This window comes from Cariama cristata, unplaced genomic scaffold (genome assembly GCF_000690535.1).
Source record: "Cariama cristata isolate BGI_N322 unplaced genomic scaffold, ASM69053v1 scaffold7092, whole genome shotgun sequence".
NCBI lineage: Eukaryota > Metazoa > Chordata > Aves > Cariamiformes > Cariamidae > Cariama > Cariama cristata.
The window spans coordinates 1-26,196 of NW_009602031.1; the positions used below are offsets into that span (position 1 = coordinate 1).

At 39.8% G+C, this 26,196-nt stretch overlaps 1 protein-coding gene across 1 annotated transcript; it reads left to right on the plus strand.

Moving 5' to 3' along the window:
* The first annotated feature begins 1,535 nt into the window (after nt 1-1,535).
* Nucleotides 1,536-26,196, plus strand: MBTPS1 (membrane-bound transcription factor peptidase, site 1). Its single transcript, XM_009694555.1, has 22 exons — nt 1,536-2,029; nt 3,212-3,469; nt 3,888-4,091; nt 4,453-4,563; nt 6,083-6,192; nt 6,565-6,681; nt 7,441-7,508; nt 8,150-8,252; nt 9,023-9,174; nt 10,159-10,320; nt 10,894-11,038; nt 12,161-12,349; nt 12,898-13,070; nt 14,078-14,193; nt 16,199-16,355; nt 17,233-17,357; nt 18,401-18,478; nt 20,216-20,356; nt 22,737-22,868; nt 23,393-23,519; nt 24,200-24,330; nt 25,366-26,196. The coding sequence occupies exons 1-22, from the start codon at nt 1,843-1,845 to the stop codon at nt 25,560-25,562; spliced, it is 3,183 nt and encodes a 1,060-aa protein (XP_009692857.1). The 5' UTR covers nt 1,536-1,842; the 3' UTR covers nt 25,563-26,196.

Sequence of the window (26,196 nt, forward strand, 5' to 3'; positions counted from 1 at the left end):
GCCCGCAGTCTCCGCGCCGATGCTCTCCGAGTCTTCTCTCTCCGCCGGCGAGCTCTGCGGGTTCCCCTCGCTCGGTCTGGGGTACCCTCACCGCAGAAAAACCAGGGAGTGACTCCAAGCGTAGCTGTTCTAGGGGACGGGCGGGTTGGCGAATTTCAGTCCCTGTCCGACTCCACACGGTAAACAGATTAAAGAGAATAAAGTTGTGAGTGTGCTGTTCCTTTGCTGGTAGTTTCTATCATGTTTCAGCATCATGCTTACATACAGTCTGTTATCAGCCATAAGGGTGTTTATTTTGCGAACTTGTATAGTTACTTTTTTTATTTTATTGGTATAGGGGTTATAAGCCAACAAAGTGATAAGGTAGACAGAGCTTAGCCGAGATCAGGAGTCGATGTACTGTAACTGTGTCTGGTTTAGGGATGAAGAGGAGACTTTGTAATCACAAGCAGTTCACAGTCTGTCATGGTCTTGTCAGTCAGATCAAAATAAAGGGGAATTCTGTCCCCTTTGCAAGGAAGTTCTTGAGAATGCTAAATAAAGTGAAATAAAAATGAAGAAATAGCTGTCTCATACAGACTCAACTCATTCCGTTGTTGTGCTGTGAGGTCAGCCCATCATTCTCCTAAACGCTATGAATCCCCTAATCAGGATCCTACTTTTCAATCATGGTCACTACAGCAATGTATAGTTCTGTTCTGCCTTTCCAGGTGGTGTGACAGACCAGACAGAAATGTTTCTCTTCACTTATCTCTTATTAGCCTTTTATCTATCAGTTGCTGGTTAAATGTTTGGAATTTAAAAAAATGCTAGCATTGCAATTTTTCTCATATGGTTCCTGCACCTTGGAAAATAAAGGCAGGAGGCTTCCCCTCCGTGTGAAAAAACACTTTCAACACTTCCCTTTAGCTTCACATTATTACATCTGTAATCTCAGCCCTTGTTTTCTCAGTTGCCGGTGTTGTAGTAACACGCGTTCCACCTCAAGAATATTTGGAAGACTTTTTTCATGCCGATTTTCTCTTTTAAGCACAGGGACTGCAAGTTTGCTTTCTGTAGTATCTCTTGTCCTTACCAGGCCTTGGCATAGAGTTTGAATCTGATTCTCCATGTGTAAAATGACATACCATAGCAGAATTTCTATTTGCCACATTTCTCGTTGGAAAAAACCACAATGCTTTCTTAAGTGACCATGGACACTTTTTATCATGTTAATATTTGATTTTGCACTTTTTCCTTGCCATGGGGCTGGCATGTCATTTTGTTCTCTCTGCTCCCCTTACACGAAGGGTGGTCGAGTTTGGTTGTCATCATTGCCTATTGTCAGGTTTATACCTGAGTATTCCACGTGTTCTGTGGTGTGAGCAAGGAAGAGACTTGAGTGTTTGTGAAAAATTACTAAACGATACATGTGTACAAGTTTTTCCTTATTATTTTTAATACTGACTGCGAAAGGTGTCTATCTTTTGTGATTTTGGGGCTATACAGTCGCACAAACATGAATCTAACTATTTTCAATATTGCCCTGCTTTACAGGTTGCCTTGCAATCAGCTTTGCTAATTCTTCTAGGGAGTTAACTTTGCCATCAGAAATGGAGTACAGGACTCAGCTACCACATCCTGAGTGACTGAATCCTTTAATACAAAATGGAGAAGAAGCGTAGAAAGAAATGAGCCTGTTTATTAGGCTTTACCTCAAAAGACCATGAAATCTCTACTTATTTTGGACACAGCTTTAAGAATGTCCGGTTGAACAGCACAGTGAAAGCAACGTTTACTGAAACAAAAATGAACTAGTTTATAAAGAAGAAAATTGTGATTTGAATATATGGAATTTTTGGAATGAAACCATTTTCTTCTATGACCATGAAGTTTGCAAACATCTGGTTTGTTCTGGTTGTTATTTTACTCTGTGGCAAAAAACACTTCGGTACCAGACTCGGAAATTCCTCTCATGAGGCTCACATATGTCCTGGATGTTCTCGCCTTACTTTGGAAGTGGAATTCACTTCAACAGTCGTGGAGCATGGTAATAAAGAGTTAAGCAGTAAAAAAAAAAAAATCCATGTGATGTTCAAGTGTATGGTACTGATTTGTGGTGTTTGTGCAATTGTAGTATTCAGAGTTTCTGCAGAAGCGTATTGTCTGCTGAATTCTCTATATTCAAAAGAGAAACAGATTTTTTCAAAGGTCCTTGGTTTAACTGGAGACAAGATTCAAAGAACAAAAGAAGGAAGAGGGGGGAAATAAAGAGGATGTTAAAAGTGAAAATAGAGTGTGAAGGCTCAGGTGGGCAAGTCTGGTCACTTTGGTGTGTTTAGTAGCTGTTTGTTTTGGCCCAGCTGGTGGTATAGTTGAGGCTCTGTTATGAAACGTAACCGCAAGTGGGCCTTGAAGGGGTGAGAAAGGCATGAAATTTCTCTGGGTTCGTTCAAGAAAAAATTTGGAAGCAATAATACATGCATGGAAAAATTGCAAAGATAATTGTCAAGGGAGCAGATGAAAGGCAAAGTGAGGCAGATATTACTGCTGAGGTGGCAAAAGATAGCAGCAGGACGCCTTGACCCTGCATGTACTTGTTGCCTCAGGTACCCGTAATATTCCCACGGTGAAGCTGTGCGTGAGCCTGGGTGCTTACAGGCAGGATGTCAGTAGTGACGTTTATGTGCATGGTTAGCCAAAGACTTACTGTGGTGAATGTGGTGGTGTGCGCTGGAGCTGAGGTCCACTCGCAGACGCTGATGCAGATGAAGGACTGGACTGTTGGGACCGGCTTCATTCTCTGTGCATGTCGTAGTTGATGTCAGTAATTTGCACTAAAACTCAATACCGTGTAGAGGCTGCATTCTTAAAATCATACATGTCAAGAACCATGTTGTATTGGCATATCAAGCAGTTTGTACTGCTGGATGTAGCAGTAAGTCTGTTCCCTCTCCCTTGCATCCTCCACATCATTCACCTTTCAGTGATATTATATTCTACCTTCCTTTCAAAGGGTTTTATCATATTTTGCAGGTTTTCTGATGCAAAAAACCAAAGCATTATGTAGTGCAGAAATAAATTGCAGATTTCTAAAACCAACAAAAAAGTGCCTCAAATTGTGATTATTTGTTCTGCATAAAGAAAAAAAGAAATACGCAGACCCGTGTGATGTGAATGCATGAATAAGCTGCTTAAATATCAGTTCTGATAAGTTGTGCTCTTGTTCCAGAGTATATTGTGGCTTTTAATGGATACTTCACAGCTAAAGCTAGAAGTAAATTTATTTCAAGTGCACTAAAAAGTAGTGATATTGAGAACTGGAGGATTGTACCTCGCAACAACCCAGCCAGTGACTATCCTAGCGATTTTGAAGTTATTCAGATCAATGAGAAACAGAAAGATGGAGTACTGACACTGGAAGATCATCCAAACATCAAGCGTGTAACACCTCAGCGGAAGGTCTTCCGAAAAAAAACAAGTATTCAGAGTGTAAGTAATTTTCTGTGTGACTGCCTGAGATCTGCTTTGAAAAATGTTCTCAGCCTTATTTTGGACTATCAGCTTAGTGTTACACAAATGAGAAGTGCCCTACAATTTTTCTTTAATTTACAGAAATCTGTTCTTTTGCCTATAAAATTATGAGGGTCTTGTCATACCTTTGCTAAAGTGTGGCAATGATTTAATCTACAACATAGAAGTATTTCTTTTGCAGCAGTTACCTGAGACTATGGACCACTATATGCCTTGTAGATAAAACAGAAGCTTTTACTGATTTTGGTTAGAGAAAATGGATACTTACTCATCTAAAACTTTTATTATAACAATATGATGTGTATATTTGCATAAAAATCTAATATTTTGCTTTTTTCCTCATACTGTTTTTATTTCATGCCAATTCTACATAGCTGATCCAATGTTGCACTGCAATGAAACCAGATGGAGTCAAAAATGGCAGTCATCTCGTCCCTTGAGAAGAGCAAGTCTTTCTTTAGGTTCTGGCTTCTGGCATGCAACAGGTCGACACTCAAGCAGGCGTTTGCTGAGAGCTATTCCTCGCCAAGTTGCTCAGACCTTGCAGGCAGACGTCCTCTGGCAGATGGGTTACACAGGTATGCTGTTGGCTCAGAACAATTACCTTTGAAAAAGAAGTGAATTGTAAGAAGAGGCTAATTGACTGGTATGTGTTAATCTCTCATTGGGTGCCAGTTCCAGAAAGATTGAGAAATAATGTGTTTTGAGATGCATTGTGTACTTACGGAGTGCTCTGCTGTGTGTGTGTACTGTACTTAGGAGAAATTGGTTATATTTATGATCTGTGGCTGAATTTCTGAATTGGAATATGAGTTTTGTTTAAGATCTGTAACTTCCTGAGCTTGTAAATTGCATGCTACATGAAACAAGTCTCTTTAACTTGATAGAATGCGTTTGCTATGAAGCTGAATCAGAGAAAGTGATCCTTTTCTATTATAGGTGCTGGTGTAAGAGTAGCGGTGTTTGACACTGGTCTGAGTGAGAAACATCCACATTTCAAAAATGTAAAGGAGAGAACAAACTGGACTAATGAGAGAACCTTGGATGACGGTGAGTTACTGTGCACAATTGTCCAACTATTCCTGACACTGACGTCTTCCATTGTAAACCTGCTGTTGCTGCTGTGATGCTAATGTCTGTTGAAACTGTATATCTTGAGATTTTAAGCTTAATTTTGCAGTGTCCCAAGCACTTTGTACTCATACCAAATTCAACTGAGTGTTAAGGTTCCAGGAGGGTGTTGTGTAAGTCTCCTAGGAATCATATGTGGCATTTTATCGTAGTATTTGAGAAATGTCAGGGCAAGAAGACATTATGCAGACATAAATACATTGTCAGAGTAGGTAGAGGAGAGAGCAAACCCCACAAAGCTGTTTCTTTCCTATTCCTGTTATGTATTCTGTTGTTTCACAGTGCATACATATTTCCGTACTTTGGAATGAGGAAGAGCATTTTCCTTCTTTACTGTGCAGTCCTAAACTAATCAGTGTTTTGGGCAACTTCCTGTGAAGTTTTTCTCATCTATATAGTTTTCATCCAGAAACACTGAGCTGGCTCGTGCCTATCAATATTCCAAATAACTTTTTATTTTCTGTGGTACGTTTGTGTTCCTTGTTCATATGTCAACCCTAACTTGCCCTGGCTGTATGCTTTCATGGATTATTAACTTCATACAGTCTGGGTCAGCGAGTCAGTTGGCAATTTAATCCCTTTAGAGTTCGAGTTACCTGCATATCTTGCTCAGTCTTGGCTGGCTTGTGCCTATCAATATTCCAAATAACTTTTTATTTTCTGTGGTACGTTTGTGTTCCTTGTTCATATGTCAACCCTAACTTGCCCTGGCTGTATGCTTTCATGGATTATTAACTTCATACAGTCTGGGTCAGCGAGTCAGTTGGCAATTTAATCCCTTTAGAGTTCGAGTTACCTGCATATCTTGCTCAGTCTTGGGTGCACCTCCATAGTATGTGTAGTATTTCTTTGCATTGCAGCACGTGCTTTTGGTAGCACTTTCTATTAGTTCTGTGCCCAGAGGGTTGCTGGACAGGCAGATTTGGAGTACAGAAATACAATGCAGGCAGTCCAATAAAGCAAAAGCTGAATTATTTTTTGAGGAGAGGAAAGAATATGTTTTCTTGTCTCATTGTTCATCCTTAACAAAATACAGTTATTGCAGAGTCAGAATAAAAATCTTTTAAGAAGTTTACATAAAAAATACGTTGGCCTCGTGACTTGCATTTTCCAAAATAATGTTTTTCTCTCACAATTGCTTTGTGGGGCTCTTGATTTCATTGGTAGCAATCAGGAGTGGATAGATTGGAGAGTGTAGCACTCAGAGTTTCATCAGCTGGTTGTCCAGCAACACAATGCTGGAAATTCTGGCCCCACTGAAACCAGTAGCAAAATACGATTCAAAGAGACTAGGACTGAACCCAGTGTTTGTGATTTGTTGTAAGGTCTGTTAGATTGGTGTGATTTTTGGTACAGGCGGTGTTTTACAGTACAAATCCTTGACAATGAAATGGTTTGGCTTCTAATGTCTTATTTTGTTTCCTTCTCCCGGTGGTAGGTTTAGGCCATGGGACTTTTGTAGCAGGTGTGATAGCCAGCATGAGAGAATGCCAGGGATTTGCTCCAAATGCAGAACTGCACATTTTTAGAGTGTTCACCAATAACCAGGTAGCTATTTTACATGTACTTCTATTTCTGCCTTTCCAGATTAATGCTTTATTAATTCTTTCCTTTAGGAATAGTGCAAGTAGTTGTAAACGTTGACGTATTTTCTTTGATAAATGAGAAGGATACAGCTTTCTATTTATAAGAGACTTCCTACAAGATGTCTTATAGTTTCCAAATCTGGTATATTTTTCAGAAATAATATGTGAGAGTCTGATCCGTGTAGTGTTGGAGCAATCGCTCAAGTATACTGAGCACCATTGTCACTTTTGTGCTTTATTCTGGTGGTGTTTCTCCTCTCTGTCTGAAGTCTGTATTGTCATGGAATCACTGGATTTTCCAACAATAGCTTTTTTCCCCCTCTTTCTTATGTAGGTCTCCTATACATCTTGGTTTCTGGATGCCTTTAATTATGCAATTTTAAAGAAGATAGATGTGTTGAATCTAAGTATTGGTGGGCCAGACTTCATGGATCATCCGTTCGTTGACAAAGTTAGTATGAGGAAATAAAGTGGTCATGGTGCTTATATCCCTCACATGAATGCTGGACTTGCAGAGCTACCCCTGTGGTTTTTAATCTCTGCATGGCTAATTTATTTCATGGTAAAGATACATGTAACGTGAATTTAGCAGGAAATTGTTTACGAACGAATAGGTAACATAAGTACAGGTAGTTGATTCAGCTATATGGTAAGAGATTTGTTTCAGGGTAAGAGGGAATTAGGTTTTTGTAGATGTCATGGTTCCCTGAATTGTTGATCTGTCCTTCAAAAGCACTAAGTGAATTAATTTACATTTTAAAAAAGAATAAAGTCTTTCTTTGTAAAGCATAATTAAGAGATTTGCGGCATAGAAATTCTTCCTTTTTTTTTTTTTTTTTTTGATAACCTGCATTGAAATTTAGTTTGACGGTGACTTCGCTACTCTCCCCGGAGTGTTACTGGGCGGGATTCAGAATAACTTGACTTTGGCATCTGAAGTGCTTTGTTGTGGACAGGGGTTTTTCCTTTGGTGTAACCTAAGTACGTACTGTCAGCAGTGTTGCTGTCGAGGCTGGGTTATTGGTCACATAATCTTAAGAAAGTTTGGAGCTTAATAAAGAATATACCGGTGACATGTATTTTATAAATCTCAGTAATAAAGAGGGGTTGGACTAATTATACACTTGTGTCAGGCCCCATGGGGTCTACGTTTGTTAGAAAAGTCTCTTTTTTGGTGGCAGAGCTTTATGGTAAACATTCTTTTTTGTAGGTATGGGAACTGACGGCTAACAATGTCATCATGGTCTCTGCCATTGGCAATGATGGCCCTTTGTACGGGTGAGTTTCAATGACCACTTCAAAGAAAAGCAAATATGTTATTATATGTTTTTGGAAGTAGTTGTAAGTGGTCAGGAAGTTTTCCCTCTTCCTTTTTTCTGTAATCTGTTTATAGAAAGTGACTCAAGTTAAACTCTTTCCACTGTCTTTATCACTTGCCGTAGTAGTACTGCAATTTGTGAAGTACTTAGCTAAATATTTTTCATTGAAACAGTGGAAAGTCAGTAAAACAAGAACAGCAGTACTTCCAGCTGACATTTCCCTGTTAGTGTGAGCAGAGATCTTTGGGTACTGATCTTGGGCTTAAGCAATATAGAAGGGATCAAGCCAGAATGATTTGTGGTATATTTCTAAAATAAATGCCTAAAAATAGTTTTTGTTTTGTCTTCAAGATACATAGTTTGGTAGTTACTGAGTTACTAACTGCCTGAAAAGTTGATTTCGCTTGTAAAGTATAACTGTATCAGGTAGGACCGAAGTTTGTTTCTGTGGAGGTTAAAAAGAGTGTCTGACAAAGATCTGATGGTAGCGTGTCTGTTATCGGGATAAACTTATGACTGTGTCTTGTTTTTTGTTTTGTTTTGTTTTTATGTGTTTGTTTGGTTCTTTTTTTGGTCGTCTTGTCTCTCAACTTGTTCTAGGACTCTCAATAACCCCGCTGACCAGATGGATGTGATTGGGGTTGGTGGCATTGACTTTGAAGATAACATAGCTCGCTTTTCATCTAGGGGAATGACCACTTGGGTAAGATACTTTGACTATGGCCAGCCACATTTGCAGCCAAAATAAGAGCCTTGGAAAGGGAACATTTATTTTGGAGGGCTAATCCCACGTAGATGGTTTGTGTTGGAGTAATCAGTGATGAAAGGTTTCACCAAAGATCAGAATGGTTAGAGATTGTATGTCTTTAAGCAAGAAGCTTAATGTTCTTTGCAGCGTTTGTCATCGTTAATCTTGACCACTATTGACATTCTTGATATATTTGTAAAATGTCCAGTACCTTTTGATTTACAGTAAGGACTTGCCCGTGTGGTTAAATCTGCAAAAATGAAGGCCTGCTCTTGTCCTTCCTTTAGGTTAAAATTCCTAGGATTTCCAGATGCTACATGTAACATTGTGCTTACTTGCCTGTTGAACTGAGGTGGCAAGTACTGCATGCAAAATTTCAGAGATTACATTGTGATCTTGATTAAGAGGACTATTGTATGTTTCTGTTTGTGCTGCATCCCATTCGTTAGCCAGGTAGCAGCGTAGTTATCATTTTGTCAGTGCTTTCATGCTTAGCATAGATACTAGAGTAGTCGGCAGTAATGTTAACGTTGAAACATTGAGAACTTGCCATAAACAGCTTGAGTCCTTCTTTAGGTGTTATTTGCTATTCTGTGATGCTGAAGCTCGGCTAATCTAGTTGATAATTTTACTTCTGAATGACCTGCAGTTAGTTTAGATGCCCAAATGAAGCAATCAGTGTTCATTATGTATTAGGGCAATAATCCATCCATTTTCTTTCACAGGAGCTGCCTGGAGGTTACGGTAGAGTAAAGCCTGACATTGTTACTTATGGCTCTGGAGTGAGAGGTTCTGGTATGAAAGGTGGATGCCGCTCGCTCTCTGGGACAAGCGTAGCATCTCCTGTGGTGGCAGGTGCTGTTACTTTGTTAGTGAGGTAAGTCTTAAATAAGAATCTCTAAAAAGATCCTGATGTGGGAAGGTCATAAAAGGCCCTATAAAGGAACCCACCAAATAAAACTAAGTTGTGTTTAGATGTAGGAAAACAAACTTGGAGAATAAAGTCAGAGTTCTTCCGCCTGAGACGTTACCTTGTCTGACTAGCTCTAAATTTCCTGGGAAAAACTTGAGAACTGTTGTGAATAATAGTTACATCTTTGAAAATATAACTAGGGAGAACAGTACTACGAAGTAATTTTGTCACATTTTTTAATCATTTTGAATTGCTGAGCTTCTGTCAGTTGTGTTGTAGAGCAGCTGCTCAAAGTAGGCACCTGTAGCAGGTAATTATCTAAGTACTTGTAAATTTTATAGGGTTTAGGGTTTTATGGCCATTATCCGGTTGCATAAGTCATCTGTTGCACACTGAAGAACTTGAAAGGAAGGTGGGAGTTACAAGTTTGTAACTTTGTGTTTGTCATTGCTGCTACATAAGGATGAGATGAACCTTTATTTGTGAAACATGCCAGAAATTCAAAGTCGTCATCATACTTCCTCCATAAAATAATGTGTTTTTCTTTGAACGACAAAGCCATTTTCCCCCCAAGAAGAGTCATGTTGCGAAAGATACCAGCAAATTTCCAGTTATAGAGGCTTTGATTTTCAGAATATTTTATTTAGCATATGAAAGTACTGCCCTGACTGTAATGACTGCTGGTCATCAAACACAATGTAAGGAGAAAAATTCATGTAATACAGTTTTTAAGAGAAATGTGTCAGAAACTTGTCACTCTTCTTCAGCTGTTCCGGTGAGAAATTAAGTATTAATAGACAAATGTGAACAGAAGATGTTACTCACAGCAAACTGATTTTTGATTGAATTTTCTTCAAACCAAATGACTACTAAGGCAGAATGGTAAACAAGACTAGCTAGAAACTAGAATAAAGGCCACCTAATGTAATCCATTGTTTCCTCTTTCAGCACAGTTCAGAAGCGTGAAGTGGTGAATCCAGCAAGTATGAAGCAGGCACTTATTGCGTCGGCACGTAGACTTCCTGGAGTCAACATGTTTGAACAAGGACATGGCAAGTTGGATCTTCTGAGAGCTTATCAGATCCTCAACAGCTATAAACCACAGGCCAGGTTAATTTTAATCTTTAATTAATCAACAATACACTATAATCTGCTGTATTTCTTTTAAGAGAGCAGGTGATGCATGTGTAACTCAGTTGAGCAACCTGTGCTTCTGCAGCAGAGGGAGCTTGCACTGATCTTATGTAATCCCGAAGCATGAATTTTGACAAGAGAATGGATGAAAAGTCTAAGTATTTTCTGCCTAAGTTAGAGCAGTGTAGGGGATGAAGCATCTATGAGAGCTAAATTTACTTTCTCTTCTAGCCTCAGATGTTATGAGCAATGTAACCTAGAACACAATGGAAAAAGTACTTAAATTTTAACTTTCAAGAATAAGAACATTCTCACCTTTTTTTGTGTGTCAAAATCTTTTCACAAAACTTAAAATTTAAAAAAAGAGGGAGAGGAAAGAAGATTTGGGGGCAGATTTGGGAAGCGAGGTGAGAGCTTGATAGAGTACCTATGGCTGGCCTGTTTTAACTGTAATTTTTTCATAGTTATGTATAGTGGCATGTTCTTCTGTTTATTCATTTTTTTTAATTATTATTATTTTTTAATTTTACCTCCTCCATCCTGCTGTAGTTTGAGTCCAAGCTATATTGACTTGACAGAATGTCCCTACATGTGGCCCTATTGTTCTCAGCCCATATATTATGGAGGGATGCCAACCATTGTTAATGTTACTATCCTTAACGGTATGGGAGTCACTGGAAGAATTGTAGACAAGGTAAGGCATTGTTCCAAGTCCTGACTAGTACTGTTGCTAAAAGCTCCCCAGAAAAGACTATTTTAGCTATGAATTTCATAGAACAAATCAGATCTCTTACTGCAGAGAGCAAGAGATGCAAAATGTTTGATTTTAAAGGGCACACCCAGATTAGAAAGATTTGTCAAGATGAGCTGTCTACAAGTTTTCAAGCAATGCATTGGTTTCAGGGGCGTGTAGCATTTTATCTTTGTAAAATCAGTTTTGATTGACAGGTACTTAGAGATTTCTTTGTATTCTCTGATAGCATTTAAAATCTTCCTGGTAGACTCACCTGATCTTTTTGGTTTTTTGTTTTTTGTTTTTTTTTTTTTGTCTGGAGCATAAGCAATCTCAGTAAAGAATAAAGAATAATCTCATAAATCATGCCTCTTCCATGGGTCAAAACGACCTGAATGTATTGACTTACCAAAGCCTGCTGCAAAACCTCTTCTTTTACGCCAGTGATGTTGAGCATGTTGGTTGACTAGGGAGGTTTCTGATTTCGATTTTTTTTTTAAGCTTGAAGTTTAAATGTAGAACAGATTAAGGAATTGATACAAGTTAAATAAGGCACCTATCCCAAAACTCTAGCTAATGTAAATGAGCTTAATTGCAACATTTAAGTTTGAATCCTGGGATCTGTTTTAGATTTAAGCTTACATCAAAAGGGCATTGAAGATTTATCCACCATCACTGGCTTATGGTAATACTCAGACACAGCTGGTGTGATTTGCCTGTGTCTGTTATAGCGATAGCTCTCTTTGTTACCGAAAGGAAATTCTGTGTTCTTACCAAGAAATTTTTGCACAGGACCCCAAAAAGTTAAAACAGGTGCACTTAGGCAGCATGCTACTCACATAGCTTCTTAGAGAGTCCTGCTGCTGAAAAGCCTAAAGTCCGAATCGTTAAGGCTGTCATGATTAGGTTGTTTCACTCACACAACACCAACATTTTGGGCTTTGTGGACATTTTAAAATTTGACATAATCTTCAGAAAAGCTAAGATTTGTTATTTCTTTGTACAGAGGAAGAGGGCTATGTGTGCAAAAATTAGTGACTGCAAATACTGTTTTGCCAATATTTTGTATTCTTCGTTTCACAGCCAGACTGGCAACCCTATCTCCCCCAAAACGGAGATAGTATCGAAGTGGCTTTCTCCTATTCCCCTGTGCTGTGGCCTTGGTCTGGATACTTAGCAATTTCCATCTCTGTAGCAAAGAAAGCAGCATCTTGGGAAGGCATTGCTCAAGGTCATGTTATGATCACGGTATCATCCCCTGCAGAAAATGAAGTAAGTTCTGTGCATGTTGGTTTTTCAGTGTTGATAATTGTTAAAACTGCTTCCTGATGTACAAATCGCTTCTTTTTCTAAGGGGTTGCTCTGGTCCCGTCATTTGAAGCACAAGTCAGATTGGGATCAGGAAATTGAAGAGTACGAAGAATGATCTTTATAGTTGAGACCGACTTCATAATTTCATTTGTTTATTTTGAATTCTAAGTAATGTGTTTTGAAAAAGAGATTACATAATATATTTCTTCTAGAACCGAGCTTAATTGTTCCTGAGAAGTTTTGAAAGTTTTGAACGATTGAACCAAATCACAGTTGTACCATATTTTAAGTATTTTACATTCTGAGCATAAATATAAACTGTTGAGTGCAGAAAAAATACTGTGGTGCTTTAAAGCAAAAGTCATGTCTTTGTCTCTAGAGCTGGCACTGGTGACTAAAAGTAGATTTGATACCTCCTTTTTTTTTTTGGATCTTTTACGATCCACAGTTAACTGGTGAATGTTCCTGTGGGGAAAAAAGATTTAACTATAGTTTGTTCTGTCCTTCAGTCTAAGAATGGTGCAGAGCAGACTTCAACAGTGAAGCTTCCAATAAAAGTGAAGATTATTCCTACTCCACCGCGTAGTAAGCGAGTCCTTTGGGATCAATATCATAATCTCCGTTATCCACCGGGCTACTTCCCCAGGGATAATTTGAGGATGAAGAACGATCCGTTAGATTGGTATTTATCTCGGGTTCTATTAAATCAGTATTTCTTAATTGTGTGTTAATGATATGGGATAACTTAACTGAATGCCAGAGAGCTCTGGCCTTTTTCAGTGTGGCACAGGATTAGCTTTTCTAAGAAATCCATAAAAAGCACTTGGACTCTGCATGCTTTTGGTGCAGGATTTTTTTTTGTACTCTATGGTTTTATTCACATGAAATGAAAAGCTTTTAAAATGCACATTTAAGACACTGAGATTTTTGTTTGGCTTTCAAAGTGTAGAATTTTTCTTTTCTGCTCAAATTTCTCCCAGAAAGTTAAGGGGAGCACTTTATTAGCCACTTCAGCATTTGCTTATCAAAAAAAATGACAAATTTGAAAGAGTGAATCCTAAAGAAGAAACTCCTTGTCTCTGGAGGGAAGACTGTCTTTGAAGCAGGGCAAGGCTTAGCTGACCTGTGGTGTTTTATAGATGGAGACGCAAACCATCCATAGGAAGAATCATGCAACAGTGTGCAAGTGAGGATTAATTGGGTCAGTGACCAAGACATAGGCTTTTGGAAAGCTACTTGGGAGTATGCAGCTATGGCAAATGGACAGGAGCTCTCTGCTGAGTTTCAGCAATTATTTACAGGTGGTCCTGTGCGCTTCTTCCACTTAGTAGTTAAATCTGCTGTTACTGGCTCTTTTGCGAGGAGGAAGTCCTGTGAAGAGCATCTAGTTTTAATGCTGCAGTGTTGCTCTGTGGCGTGATGCAAACATAGAATTGTGCTTTGTAAGGAACGTACTCGATCTCTAGCTTTGACTGTATAACTAACTCTGCTCTGTAGTACTCAGAACCAGTGTAATTTGTGAAGAATTTTGCAAAGAGGAGATGGTGCTTGGAAAACTACAGGTTATCGTTTGAAAAAAAAAGGACCTTGTAGAAAGGAAACTAGGAAGTGATCTGTAATTAAGAGGATTAAAATCAGATTTGTGCGTGCCAGATTTAAATATCTTCTTCACTTTCCTCTTTTCCTCAGGAATGGTGACCATATCCACACAAACTTCAGGGACATGTACCAGCACCTGAGGAGCATGGGGTACTTTGTTGAGGTTCTTGGTTCCCCGTTTACGTGTTTTGATGCAAGTCAGTATGGTAAGCGTGAGTTAATTGCCTTGTTCTCCATATTGTTAACTTCTTCCTAAAGTGACCTGGTTTTTGGAAGACCAAAAACGTTGTGGGGGCACAAAGAAAAATTCTCATGGTAGTTGAAAAATATTATGACAGTGGGTGTATTTATTATTTATATGCTGATATTTAGTTGTGTAAAGTGTCACTGCAGAAGCTTGCTTGGGAATCTGGTAGAATTAGTGCAGTTTTCTATCCTTATCATGAAAAAATGTGAGGGGAAGCCCACCTCTGAGGTGGTTAAAAGTCCCTTTGTATTCAGTCCCACAAAGGCGGACCTGTATTTGCCAAAAGATTTTGGCAGAGTCAAAATGAAGCATGACATGAATAGCAGACTAGAATCAAAAGTGTCCATTCTGTTGGGTTTTTTTCCCTCAGCAGGGGCATTTTAAAACATTGATCTTTGTGGGTAGATAAGAGAGCAGGGAAAGTATTCCATTCAACCATCTGTGATAGCAAAGCAGTATGTGGCTTTTTTCTTCTGTGTCCATCAGGAAGGCCATTTGACAGATTTGCCAGGCAGGGGACAAACCACTCAATCTATGCTCTTTTCTGCTCTGGTATGGCCCTGTATTTAACCATGACATGCTCCAACAAGACCCTCTCCTCTTTTGGGCTGCGATATTCTTCAGTGGACCGTAAAGTGAGGGTGCATTCTCCTGACAGTTTTCCAGTTCTGGAAATGTAGTCACTAGTAATCTTTTGTTTATCTTGGTTCCTCAATAAATATCTCACCATTGCTTTTTGAGTTCAGTGAACGTGCAACTGGATACAGAAATGGTAGCCCTTAAAAAAGTAACAAAATAGTTTCTCTTCTGAGACGCCTAGTTTTATAGTTGACAAGGAGCAGCATTAGGCAACTTCTCTCTCCTCTGATTCACCATTACATTGTACCTCGTCTGATTAGTAGTTTGTTGGGCTTCCAGAATTTCCTCAATGGGAAGAAGTGAGGGGCGAGAAATGCAGTGATCTGTGGTATATCTACCACTTCTCGCTAGCTTGTATCATCTGCAAACTTGGTGAGGGTGCACTGTCCCATCATGGATGTCATTAACATGGTTTCTACAGGATCTTTATCAGAAGGCTTTCCAAACACAGACTGCCTGTACTTGCAGAATTGGCCTGGTTGCAAGGGACTGTGAGATGTGGGGCGAGCATCGGTGCTTGATCAGATTGCTCAGGGCATCACGCTGTTGAGATTTGCATTGTCTGTGAGGACAGAAATTCCACCACCTCTCTCAGCAGTCAGAAAGTGAAGAAGCAAAATGTGTTGATATTCAGAAGCAATCTAAAAGCATAAATATATTTTCAGGGAATAAAAGTGTATTTTTCTGGTTGTGTTTTTCAGTGATGCAGACAAGGTTGTGCTTGCTCGTTCACAGGAGCGGGAGAGGGTTATATGAAAGTGGCAATGGCACTTCAGTCAGGTCTGCTAAAATGCAGCTGTAGTTTTCAAGGTGTGAACCAAACCAAGTTTCAGAATAATTGTTGTCTACCTGACTGCAAATCTGCAGTAGTGAGCAGAGTACCTTTTAGAATTGGAACAGTGAAAAACCTTGTGACTAGGATGCATCTACAGTAGCACTTTAGTTTGGATCAGTGGTGAATCTCCTGATTGTCCTTTTCTGCCACAGTTTGGTTCGGTTTATGGAGCATTTGGGTGAGACCAAACTGCAAAATATACACCTGACATAGGTGGGCATTCAGTTCATGAGACCACGCAAGCACAAGTCATAACACCCTTAAAAAGCATCCTGGGCTGCCAAACTAACTTTTGGATACATTTATAAATGGAATTTTCTTATATTTCTCATCCTTAAATGTGACTTCTTTAGGTGAGCTGCCAGAGCAGGGCACATGAACTGGATATTGTGCAAAACGTGCACCTGTTGACTTTTGCATGCGTTACATGAATAACCTTAACATTACAGCGAACAGCCTGATGAACTCTTGTTTTTGCTTGTACACACAGGGACTTTACTGATGGTGGACAGTGAGGAAGAGTATTTTCCTGAAGAGATCACCAAACTGAGGAGGGATGTTGATAACGGGCTTTCACTTATAGTGTTTAGTGACTGGTACAACACATCCGTGATGAGAAAAGTCAAGTTTTATGATGAAAACACAAGGTACTGATTTATGTCAGTTCTTTGGGAAATAAAATGCCATAGAATTGACATTTTATGCATGTGTTACCCTGAAAATCCCAAATGTGATATGCTGTACTTTAGTACTTGCATGGTACCTGTAAGAAGGGACTACCTGAAGAGTAAAACTGATGTCAAGCTGCAGCTTAAGGAGACTAGCTGCCTATTTTATCATGATTGCAAAGACCCCCTTGGTAATGTAATCTTTTAAAGCCCAGAAAAACATTTACAATGAAAAGAAGTAAGACATTGGAGACTGACAAACAAAGAAAAATGGAGAAGTTTTCACTTTTGGGGAACAGAATAGAAAGAAAATGGGGCTTGCAAACAGAATCGCCAGGTTCTGCACCAATTATTGAAATCATTCCAGTGTATCGTATAAAGAGAAAATACTTTAATATCACCAATGGTGATAAAGATCCTCATGATTACTGTAGTTGTCAGCCCGTTTTATGTTACTGTTAAGCTAGAAAGATCCGTTCTGCAGTTTGTGAGCAAGTAACATTTTGCTTCATTAGAAAAATGAGAAGCAAATGACATCACCATCGTTGTTTGCCTCATCTTAGCCAAACAAAGATCATAAGAGTGAATTTCTTTCCAGCAAATTGAAGTTTTTCATGGAACTGAAATGCACTGGGAACTTTACATCAGTATTACTTAACTTTCACTCGAAAGCATTGGTGTCAAGGAGAGACAGCTGCTGACATGCCCCTGGAGTTAAATAAGGCTTTGAGATGTAATTCATTATTTAGGTGACTTTGAAAAAGCCTGCATGTGGGAAGACACCTAACTTTTCATTATACAAACTCTAGGAGTGTATTCTGTGTACCAATAAACTGTTACGCTGTAATTTTTGCAGACAGTGGTGGATGCCTGATACTGGAGGTGCTAATATACCAGCTCTCAATGATCTGCTTTCTGTCTGGAATATGGCCTTTAGTGATGGGCTGTATGAAGGTGATTTTACCATGGCAAATCATGAAAGTGAGTACTGGAGTCCATTGCCTACGCAGGCTACGGTGTGTTGTTTGGAAAATAGTTTTCTGGGAGAATGAGATTGAGAGTCTAGGGAACCACTCAAATTCAGTGAAGAGTCTCATAAACATGCCTAGATGATTGCTTCCTTTGTAGACTGTACGTGAAAAATTTTCAGACAGATAATGACTGTCCTCAGTTTAGGCTTGCATTCCAGGTGCTGATACTTTGAAGAGTACTGGTGGGGTGTGTCTGTATTGGTCTGGACTATGAATATCAGTTGCTAAGATGGAACCTTTGGTTTTAATTTTGCAATTACGTGGAAATTTGAAATTTTGGAGGAAGAAAATCGATAGGGACTTTTTCCTTGGAATACACAAATTTGGACATGCATCACAACATCCTGAGTTGTTCTGTAAATTCCTGTTCTTGTAATCTTTTGAATTGTTCCCCCTGAAATGAGTATGTTTGTTTGGCTTCAAGTTCAAACTTTGTGGTTAGACCACAGGTCTGTGACCTTACTGTTTTCAGACTTTCTAGGTCTAGTCAGGCTTTCTTTTTATCTGACCAAGTCACTTGATGTTTTCATGCTTTGTTTCCAAATCTCTGTCTTCTGAACGGCTCATTTGGAAAGCGTGTGTGAAAAGAAAAGGCACCAACGCTGAAGTCTCTCTATGCTCACCAGCATTGATTGAAGGAGAGAGGTTCTCTATAGTATCTGTTATATGACTGTTATATATCTGTTCTAATGACTGTTAGTGTGAAATACTACATTTCTCATGGTATTTGATTAAGATTTTCAGTTTAAAAAAGATAATGTCAGTCTCCTAAATGGAAAGATTTGAAAGCAGTATGTAAAGATGAACCTGTAAAAGCTGGGCTTGGAAATGCCTTCTCTGTGAATGCACATATTGGTCAAAATACACAAATTCAGAGCAGTGTTCCTGGGAATATTTTCTTCTCTGCTTTTTTTAACAGCTCACTGAAATACGGTAGGAAGGGAGGGAGTGTCATTTTTAGTCTTTAAACTGCAATTTTATGATGTCTTTCAGTGAATTACGCATCAGGATGCAGTATTGCGAAGTTTCCAGAAGATGGCATTGTCATTGCACAGACTTTTAAGGATCAAGGTACGCGCTTCCTTGTCTTTTTTCTGTGTTTTAAGCAGAACTTTGGAGTTGGTGCACAAGCAAAGTTACAACGTCTAAAAGTATAAAAACAATGGAGTGAAAAAATGCATCGACAGGGTAGGTATTTTTTCATTTTTCCTAGAACATGTAGTTGAATGCCTAACAGGCAGCTGCAATATGACTCTGTATGCAGTTTTTATATAGTACAGCAATATCCAAGTGTATATATGTAGTCTTTTATTATGTTTGCTGTATGTAAACACATCTGCAGGGCGGAGAGGGAGAGTCAGCCTGCTAGACCTGCTTTCTCTGTTGAATCCTTTTCATTGCAGTCATGAAGCAAAAGAGCTCTGTGTTTTGCTTCTACTATCTAAAGGCAGTGTCTAAAGTAAAGGAGACTAAACACTGAATTTGAAATTTGTCGTACTTTGGGTTTTTTTGAAATGAGTTTAGAAGCGGGAAACCTTTGCCCTAAAACAAGCTTTCTGCAGACTTCATTTTAGTTCCTTCAGGAACTGGGGTGTTTTCCCTCCTGCTGCTTATTAGAGCTTTCAGTTCACAGGAGATAAAACGATTACATGGATTTGTAAGATACAAATGGCAGGTTTATAGCCAGGTGTCCTCTGGGTTTTGCTGCATGTATCCATTCATACTGGGAAGGTTCCTATACTTTTTTAATCTTTTCTGTTCATCAGTTATCTCAGTTATAATTTTAAATATCTTGCAAACGTGTCTTTTAGGTTGCTGGTGTATTACTTGGATACTTGCAGTGATTTTTGGAGGCAGGCTTGTAAATGATATTCCTTCAAAAACTATTCTTTACAATATTGGTACAAGTGTTTCAGGAAAGGCTGAGAAGCAGACCTCTGAACCATGGCAGGGCTGCCTCTAATGAAAACTGGCTCTAGCTGCCAGTTCAAAGAGCGGCTGGGGCGAGAAGGGAGTAAAATTTACCAAAGGTTAAAGTGAAGGGGAAAGGTGGGAAAACTCACGTGAGTTTCTTTTTGTTTTTCTTTTTTTGGGCTTAGATATCCTTACTAAACAATACTTTTCTTTGTTCCTGAAATGAAAGCTGAACAGACAAAGCAGAAGGGTAACTAGTAACTGCAGAGTTGTAGAGAGATGCAAGCACGGCGGTCTTTGAGATGGACTTCCCTTCAGCAGCTGCTTTAAATAAGTTAAACGAAAGCCTTTGTCTTGCAGCTGCTGCTTACAGAGAGACAGATGTTGTATTTCATGGAATGCCTCTCTTCTCTTTTGTTAGTTCCATAGTCAATATTCTTATAGGAATAGGTAGGCATGGCAGCAAAGTAAGTTGGCGAAGAGCAGTGTGCATTGTGATGGCTGATTTTTAAGTTACTGTGTCCTGTAGAATTCTGCAGAAGGACTAAAACAACAACATAAAGTGATTTGTAAGGCAGATCGTTTTGATTTTAAACCTGTTGCTGAAAATACTGGGGGTTTTCGTTCAAGAATGTTGAAGATAGTCCAGGTTGTGAGGTCTTTTTCTGCTTCTCCACCAAAGAAGGAAAAACATTGGTATCAGCAGATACAATCAGGATCTTGGAGCAGTTTCATTTTTATCATAGCATCATGGGGTTTTTGAAAACATTTTGCATAAATGTGTGACATGAAGAGTGGCATAGCTGCATTTGTAAGTTTGCAGTGTAGGCCATGTTGACTTACAGGTAAATTGATGCTTTGCGGGCTATGAAATTGATTTGTGCTTTGCTTTAGGTCTTGAAGTTTTAAAACAGGAGACTGCTGTAATTGAAAATGTCCCAATTTTGGGACTTTACCAAGTTCCTTCCGAAGGCGGTGGCAGAATTGTTTTGTATGGCGACTCTAATTGCTTGGATGACAGCCATCGACAGAAAGGTGTGTAAGCTCTGACATGCAGGAAAAGTTAATTGTGTTAAGCTGAAAACTGTCCTATGGGTTTTTTACAGCTCCCATCAGAAGTAGCTGTTTTCTAGGAACTCTCTAAATATTCCTGACTGGGGATTAATCTCAGTTCTGCAGAGCTGTACTGAAAATGCTGTAAGGTGCAGTTACAACAAAAGAGTGCCCCACATTAAATAGCCCTCTGATAGATGGGAGCATTTCCCCCACCCCTCATAGGCCCCTTGCTTATTTTTCTGTTCCACAAGCTTTGGGGGCTGGTTTTTGGGTGTTTTGGTTTTTTTTCTTTTTTGGGGGTGGGGGTGGAGGCGGGAATTAGGTGTGGTTGGTGGGGCGTGCTTGATGTGAAGTTGTGAAGAGGCCATTATGGGATCCCACCACTTTTTAGCCAGTTGTGTTTTCAGAATGTTTATGTAGTACAATCCATGTTATCTTCTGAATTTGCTCATCGCTGTGCCTTTCTCCCTTTGCAATATTTGCCTTGTTCCCTTCACAATGTTTCCTGTGAGCATTTATGGTAATGTTCAGCATTTCAGTTGTGCATTACTATTTTCAGGTTATTCTACTTTGACACAAACCAGCTGGTGTAAATATGTCAGAAAGCAGGAATTTCTGTTTGGGTTTTCAGTGTTTATTTGCAACTCTAGGGAGCAAGTGTGTGAGTTGTGTGTGCGTGCGGTTTCTGTGACTCCCGGAGAAGCCATTCTCTGTGCCTACACACTATAGTTGTTCTGTATAAAACCGTTTTTCTAGTGCTTTGTCTGGTCTGACTTTTCAAATTTGTAAGAGATTGATTGGGTTTCTCATGACATGTAAAGCACAGGCTAGTAGATCTGTAACTTGAGAGGCTGAAGATAGTCCAGTATGTGAGGTCGTTTTCTGCATTTCCACTGGATGTGATGTTCAACCTGAATTTTCCTTTTGTGGTGAAAAGTACAATTATAATTTTTTAAACTTTAGTCACAGACATTTGAAAATACTGGGTTATGTAATCCATCCCGTGCCTAATTTGAGTTTAAAGGAACTTACTGCCTAAGGGAGCTCTCCAGCTGTAGCTCATTTCTTTCTCTCCCAAACATTTTCTTTTTCTTTGAAAGTTCTGCAGTTTCTCCGCATCTGTCTTTGAGTGACTTCCAGTGAGCTGGCGTAATGTGCTTGCTGTAGGTTATTGAAAGCACGTAGCATAAGAGAAGATACGTAGCTTTAAATTAAGTAATAGATTATGATGCTTTGTGACCTCCCTAATGCTGTTAAAGTCAGCGTGACCTGTGAAGCCAGAAAAAGCGGAAGGCTCTAAAGAAATCCTTTAAAATTAGCTTTTAAGTTGTGAATCGGGAGCTATATCTGCTGCAGAGACATCGGTGGCTTTAACTGAGGTAAATTCCTAACATTTGTGAATATAAATCCTTAAAATCTGATTGACCTCTGTAAAAATCAAAGGTGAGGGTTTAAGGGACACCAGGATTATGAAGATTAATTCCCATTCCCAGCCAACTGTTCCTGGGGGGAGAAGTTCTGAGAAAAGTAGTTTACTGTGTGGTAGAAATAGCTGATAAGGCATTGTCCTACTCCTGCAAATGGAAGTTTTACAGAATTCTGATGTTAAGTAGCTGGACTGCTTGTTTGTTAAGAGTAGCTCTGGATTAAGGTAGTAGTAATTCAGGAGAGTATGAACATGAGGGTTCGTGTGCTGTTGACGTGCAAAGGAAAACCACAGTCAAGTACATTGTGGTATCGATTCCCAGCCTGGTCTGTACCACAGCTGCTGTAGGTATGGCTTTTGCTTTAGCTGGGATGTAGCCAGAACCTTTCCCCTTCGTTTGTTTCTTTGTTTTTTTTAAGCTTGGGAAAGCAAATGGGTCATAACTTTCCACTGAAAACACTACCTTGTTCTTACTTTTCTTTGCAACGTATTTATTTTGTCCTTTCAAAAAAATAGTTGATTCTCTGTTTCCCTCTTAAAAACGGTATCAGAAGCTCCAAGCTTCCTGTGTTTCTGCACCAAAAAATCTCGTAATTTTTGCAGGGACTTGGATGGTCTTGCACAACCTGAAATTCTTGTATTTGAGACCTGTCGTTTTATGTCCTACTACCTAAAAACTCCTCATTTGGTACACAAGAGAAGATATTTTAAGACTGAACAGATTATTTTTGTGTTTGGGGCGTGGGGAGGATGGGGGGATGTGTTGAAAGTTGCAGGTTTCTGTAATTGGGCCTAGAACTTCAGAAGGAGGAAAACAAGAGCCAGAAAAACTCATCGTACTTCTAAATATCGTTACAGCCGCCTTAACAGAAAGATAAGCCATTTTAGATGTAGCATAATGCATATCTTGCTTTGGGGCTATGAAATCCACAGATTGCTTTTGGCTCCTGGATTCCCTCCTGCAGTACACTTCTTATGGGGTGACGCCGCCAAGTCTCAGCCATTCTGAAAACAGACAGCGACCGCCATCAGGAGCAGGCTACTCTCTCCCCGAGCGGATGGAAGGTGAGACCCTTAATGACCAAGCAGAGCCCGCAACTGGGGAAGTGTCAGGGTGGAATTTAGGAACATTCGGGCAGACCCCTTGAGTTATGTACTAGTGAGGTTAGTTTGGTGTGAGCTCTGTAATGTTCTGTTGTTTTACTAGAAGAGAGCACTTACTGTAGGGATTTATCATGATATAGTTGTGATTCCACTAAAGAAAATGTTCTGTTCATACAGTAGGAAATCTCAGATGCCTAATTCTGCTAGCGAGCATTCTAGTTACTGGCTATGGAGCCTGTGTAAAGCATTCAGTCTTGTCTCGCATGCTGCCAGCAAAACTTGGATTACCTAGCATTACAGTTGCACAGTCTTACTGTTTTGTAAGGAACCCTTTGGTTAATTCGAACCGAGATTTAGCTACGAGGAGTCATTACTGTAAAGAGCTCCTAGTTTTACATCAGCTCTGTTTAGCCAAAGGCGAATGTCAGTAACTTTTACCCTACCAGTCTTTTGGTAACCCAGTCTGTCTCTGCTGTGAGATGCAGGTAACCATTTGCATCGATACTCAAAGGTGCTTGAGGCTCACTTGGGAGACCCTAAACCCCGGTCCCTTCCTGCTTGTCCTCACCTGTCCTGGGCCAAGCCACAGCCTTTGAATGAAACTGCCCCCAGGTTAGTATATGTCTGTCTTATAGTTACACAAGAAGTCTTGCTGAAAAATTCTTTGTTCCATCTGCTTTTGAAAGGGACAGCTGGAATGCCTTTCCTAGAGAAATACCAGATTGCAAAGAGGAAGTAATGATTAATGCCTCTTCAGTGAATAATTCTGACTCACCTTATAGCTACACTGTGAAATTGGGGGATTTTAAAAACAGCTTTACAAGTCAATTCACTGTTGTGATTGAGTGATCCAAACTTAGGGTGAACGGTCTTGCTTAAATCCATCATCACTGCATGCTTTCGAAAGAGTTTTCTGAAGCAGCTTCTTGGACAGCTCACCTGACTTTGCCTTCTGTTGTATCATTTGTCAGTCACTTGAAGGAAAATGCGTCGGCGTATAGCCCGTACTTGTCTGCTGAGCTGCTAACGGTTACTTCTGGTAGGCTACCTGCAAGAGAGTAAATAGTTGCCAATCTTAAGTGTGTCCCTGTGGCGTCTGAATTTAACTGAATTAACTAACTGAATTAGGCTGGCAAACTGCAGAACCTAACGAATGGATCGGATTGTCATTTGGGTCCAAACTAGTGAGTTTTTTGTAGGTTCCAACTGTCACTTTCTCTCTGTGTTTCTGCAAAATTCTTTGCATTACTGAAGTAAGTGGGCAGACACCTCTGTCTTTAAATTTCTTCTAGCAACCTTTGGAAACATCAAAAGTTACTGTCAATTGACCTTGATAAAGTGGCTCTGCCCAGTTTTCGACAGAACCGACCCCAAGTGAGACCGTTGTCCCCTGGCGAAAGTGGGGCATGGGACATTCCTGGAGGTAAATATTGAAAAGTTTGAAAGTCACTGTTTTGCTTTGCTTTTTCTGCAAGCTTTGGGAAAAAACCAAACACAGCGCAGCCAGGAGAGAGGCCATGTGTTTATTTTCAGTTGTAAAAAACACGCAAATAATAGTATGGCTGTGTTGTGAAAGGCTGATTGATGAAGCTGGAGAGAAACATTTTTGCGTATGAATAGTTTATTCAGAAGAAAGCATGTGTGACATACTGGGAGGAAGACTTTGGTGCGTACTTTTTGAGGAGTTGAGATTTGTGTTGGTGCTTTTCAGACTGATGGGTGTCAGCAGCAGTCCCTGTCCTTGGGAGCTGTGGCTAGATACCTCCTGCTAATTAAAATTCCTTGTGTGAGTGCACAAAAGCACGAGTCCAGAAGAGATTGTCTGAATGGTGCCGTGGGCAAGGTGTTACGCTAACAAATGATGTAGAGCACTTGAAACAGCTTTCCGTCTAATGGTGGGCTACTCTCCTGGACAAGGTTGGGACCGCAGACCCATCTGGAAGTAGTTTGAAAGCCTCACGCATGCTCTTTTGCCAGTCTGAGCTGCTAGACCAAAAGATGCCTGTAAAAACAAAGGATTTGGTTCTATAGCTCATCGTCACCGTGTGCGTGCATGGTCTCTGGAGCAAGCACAAAATCATTTTCCTCATGGCATCCGGATTTGGTGTGATTTATAGAAATTACTGAGTGGTAAAATTAGGATCAAGCATTTACATCTCTCTTCTAATGCAGAACAGAAGATTGTTGTTGCAGGGGAAATCTGGGTTATACTTTCATGTGCCCAAATAGGTCAAGGTGGAAATGCTGGTGCTTTTCTGTAATGTTAGCATCCTGTCTTATTTTTGCTAATCGGCCTGCAGTTGCTAATCTTCCTGTCTGAAATGTAATCTGATTAATAGCTGTTTTCATCTTTGAACAAGAGTTACTGTTGGATCTTTTTGTTAGATAGTGTTAACGCTGCAGAGACATCGTAGCTCATGCAGTCCCTAGTCGCTTCCAAACCTCTTTGCCTTTCTAGGTATAATGCCTGGCCGGTACAACCAGGACGTAGGACAGACTATTCCAGTCTTTGCTTTTCTTGGTGCCATGGTGGTTCTGGCATTCTTTGTGGTGCAGATCAACAAAGCGAAGAGCAGGCCAAAGAGACGGAAACCACGAGTGAAACGACCACAGCTTATGCAACAGGTTCATCCACCAAAGACGCCTTCTGTGTGAAAGCTCTCGCTTGCCAAAGATGACCTCCTTTTACTGGTTGCTTTCCTGGGCGACCGATCGCTCCCAGTGAAGGTGCAGCGAATGCGGCACTGATCATACTGGTAATTCGCACCTGACATCATCTCATAGTCTTTGGTTTCTGGAGAGAGAAGAAGAAAAAAAAAAAGGACCTCAGTTGATCATCTGTATATAAAACTGCAGCTTTAAGCAGCCGAAGCCACCAAAGACTTGAATACTGTTTAAATGGCTGCTTAGTCACTACATATCCTGAGAGGGGGAGAATGGACCTTTTTTTTAAGCTGACCAAACTAAAATTTATTTGTTTAGAGGCTATTTTCTATATTTATTGATGGGGAGGGCGGGGGGAAAAGTCACTTTAAGGACCTCTGCTAAGGAAAAACAAGTGCATTTTTTTGGATGGAATGCAATTTTCTAGAACGGTATTATGCTGAAGAGTATAACGTACACCATTAAAGGAGGGAGGGGGCGAGAGAGACCAGTACAAGTCAGTGAGACATACTCCTGCAGTTTATTTTTATAAAGCCAACTGCCATGATGTTTTGTAATTTTTGGTCATGATTTCACCGTTGTTGGTGAAGCAGATTTTCAATAAATATGTTATCTATATGAAGCT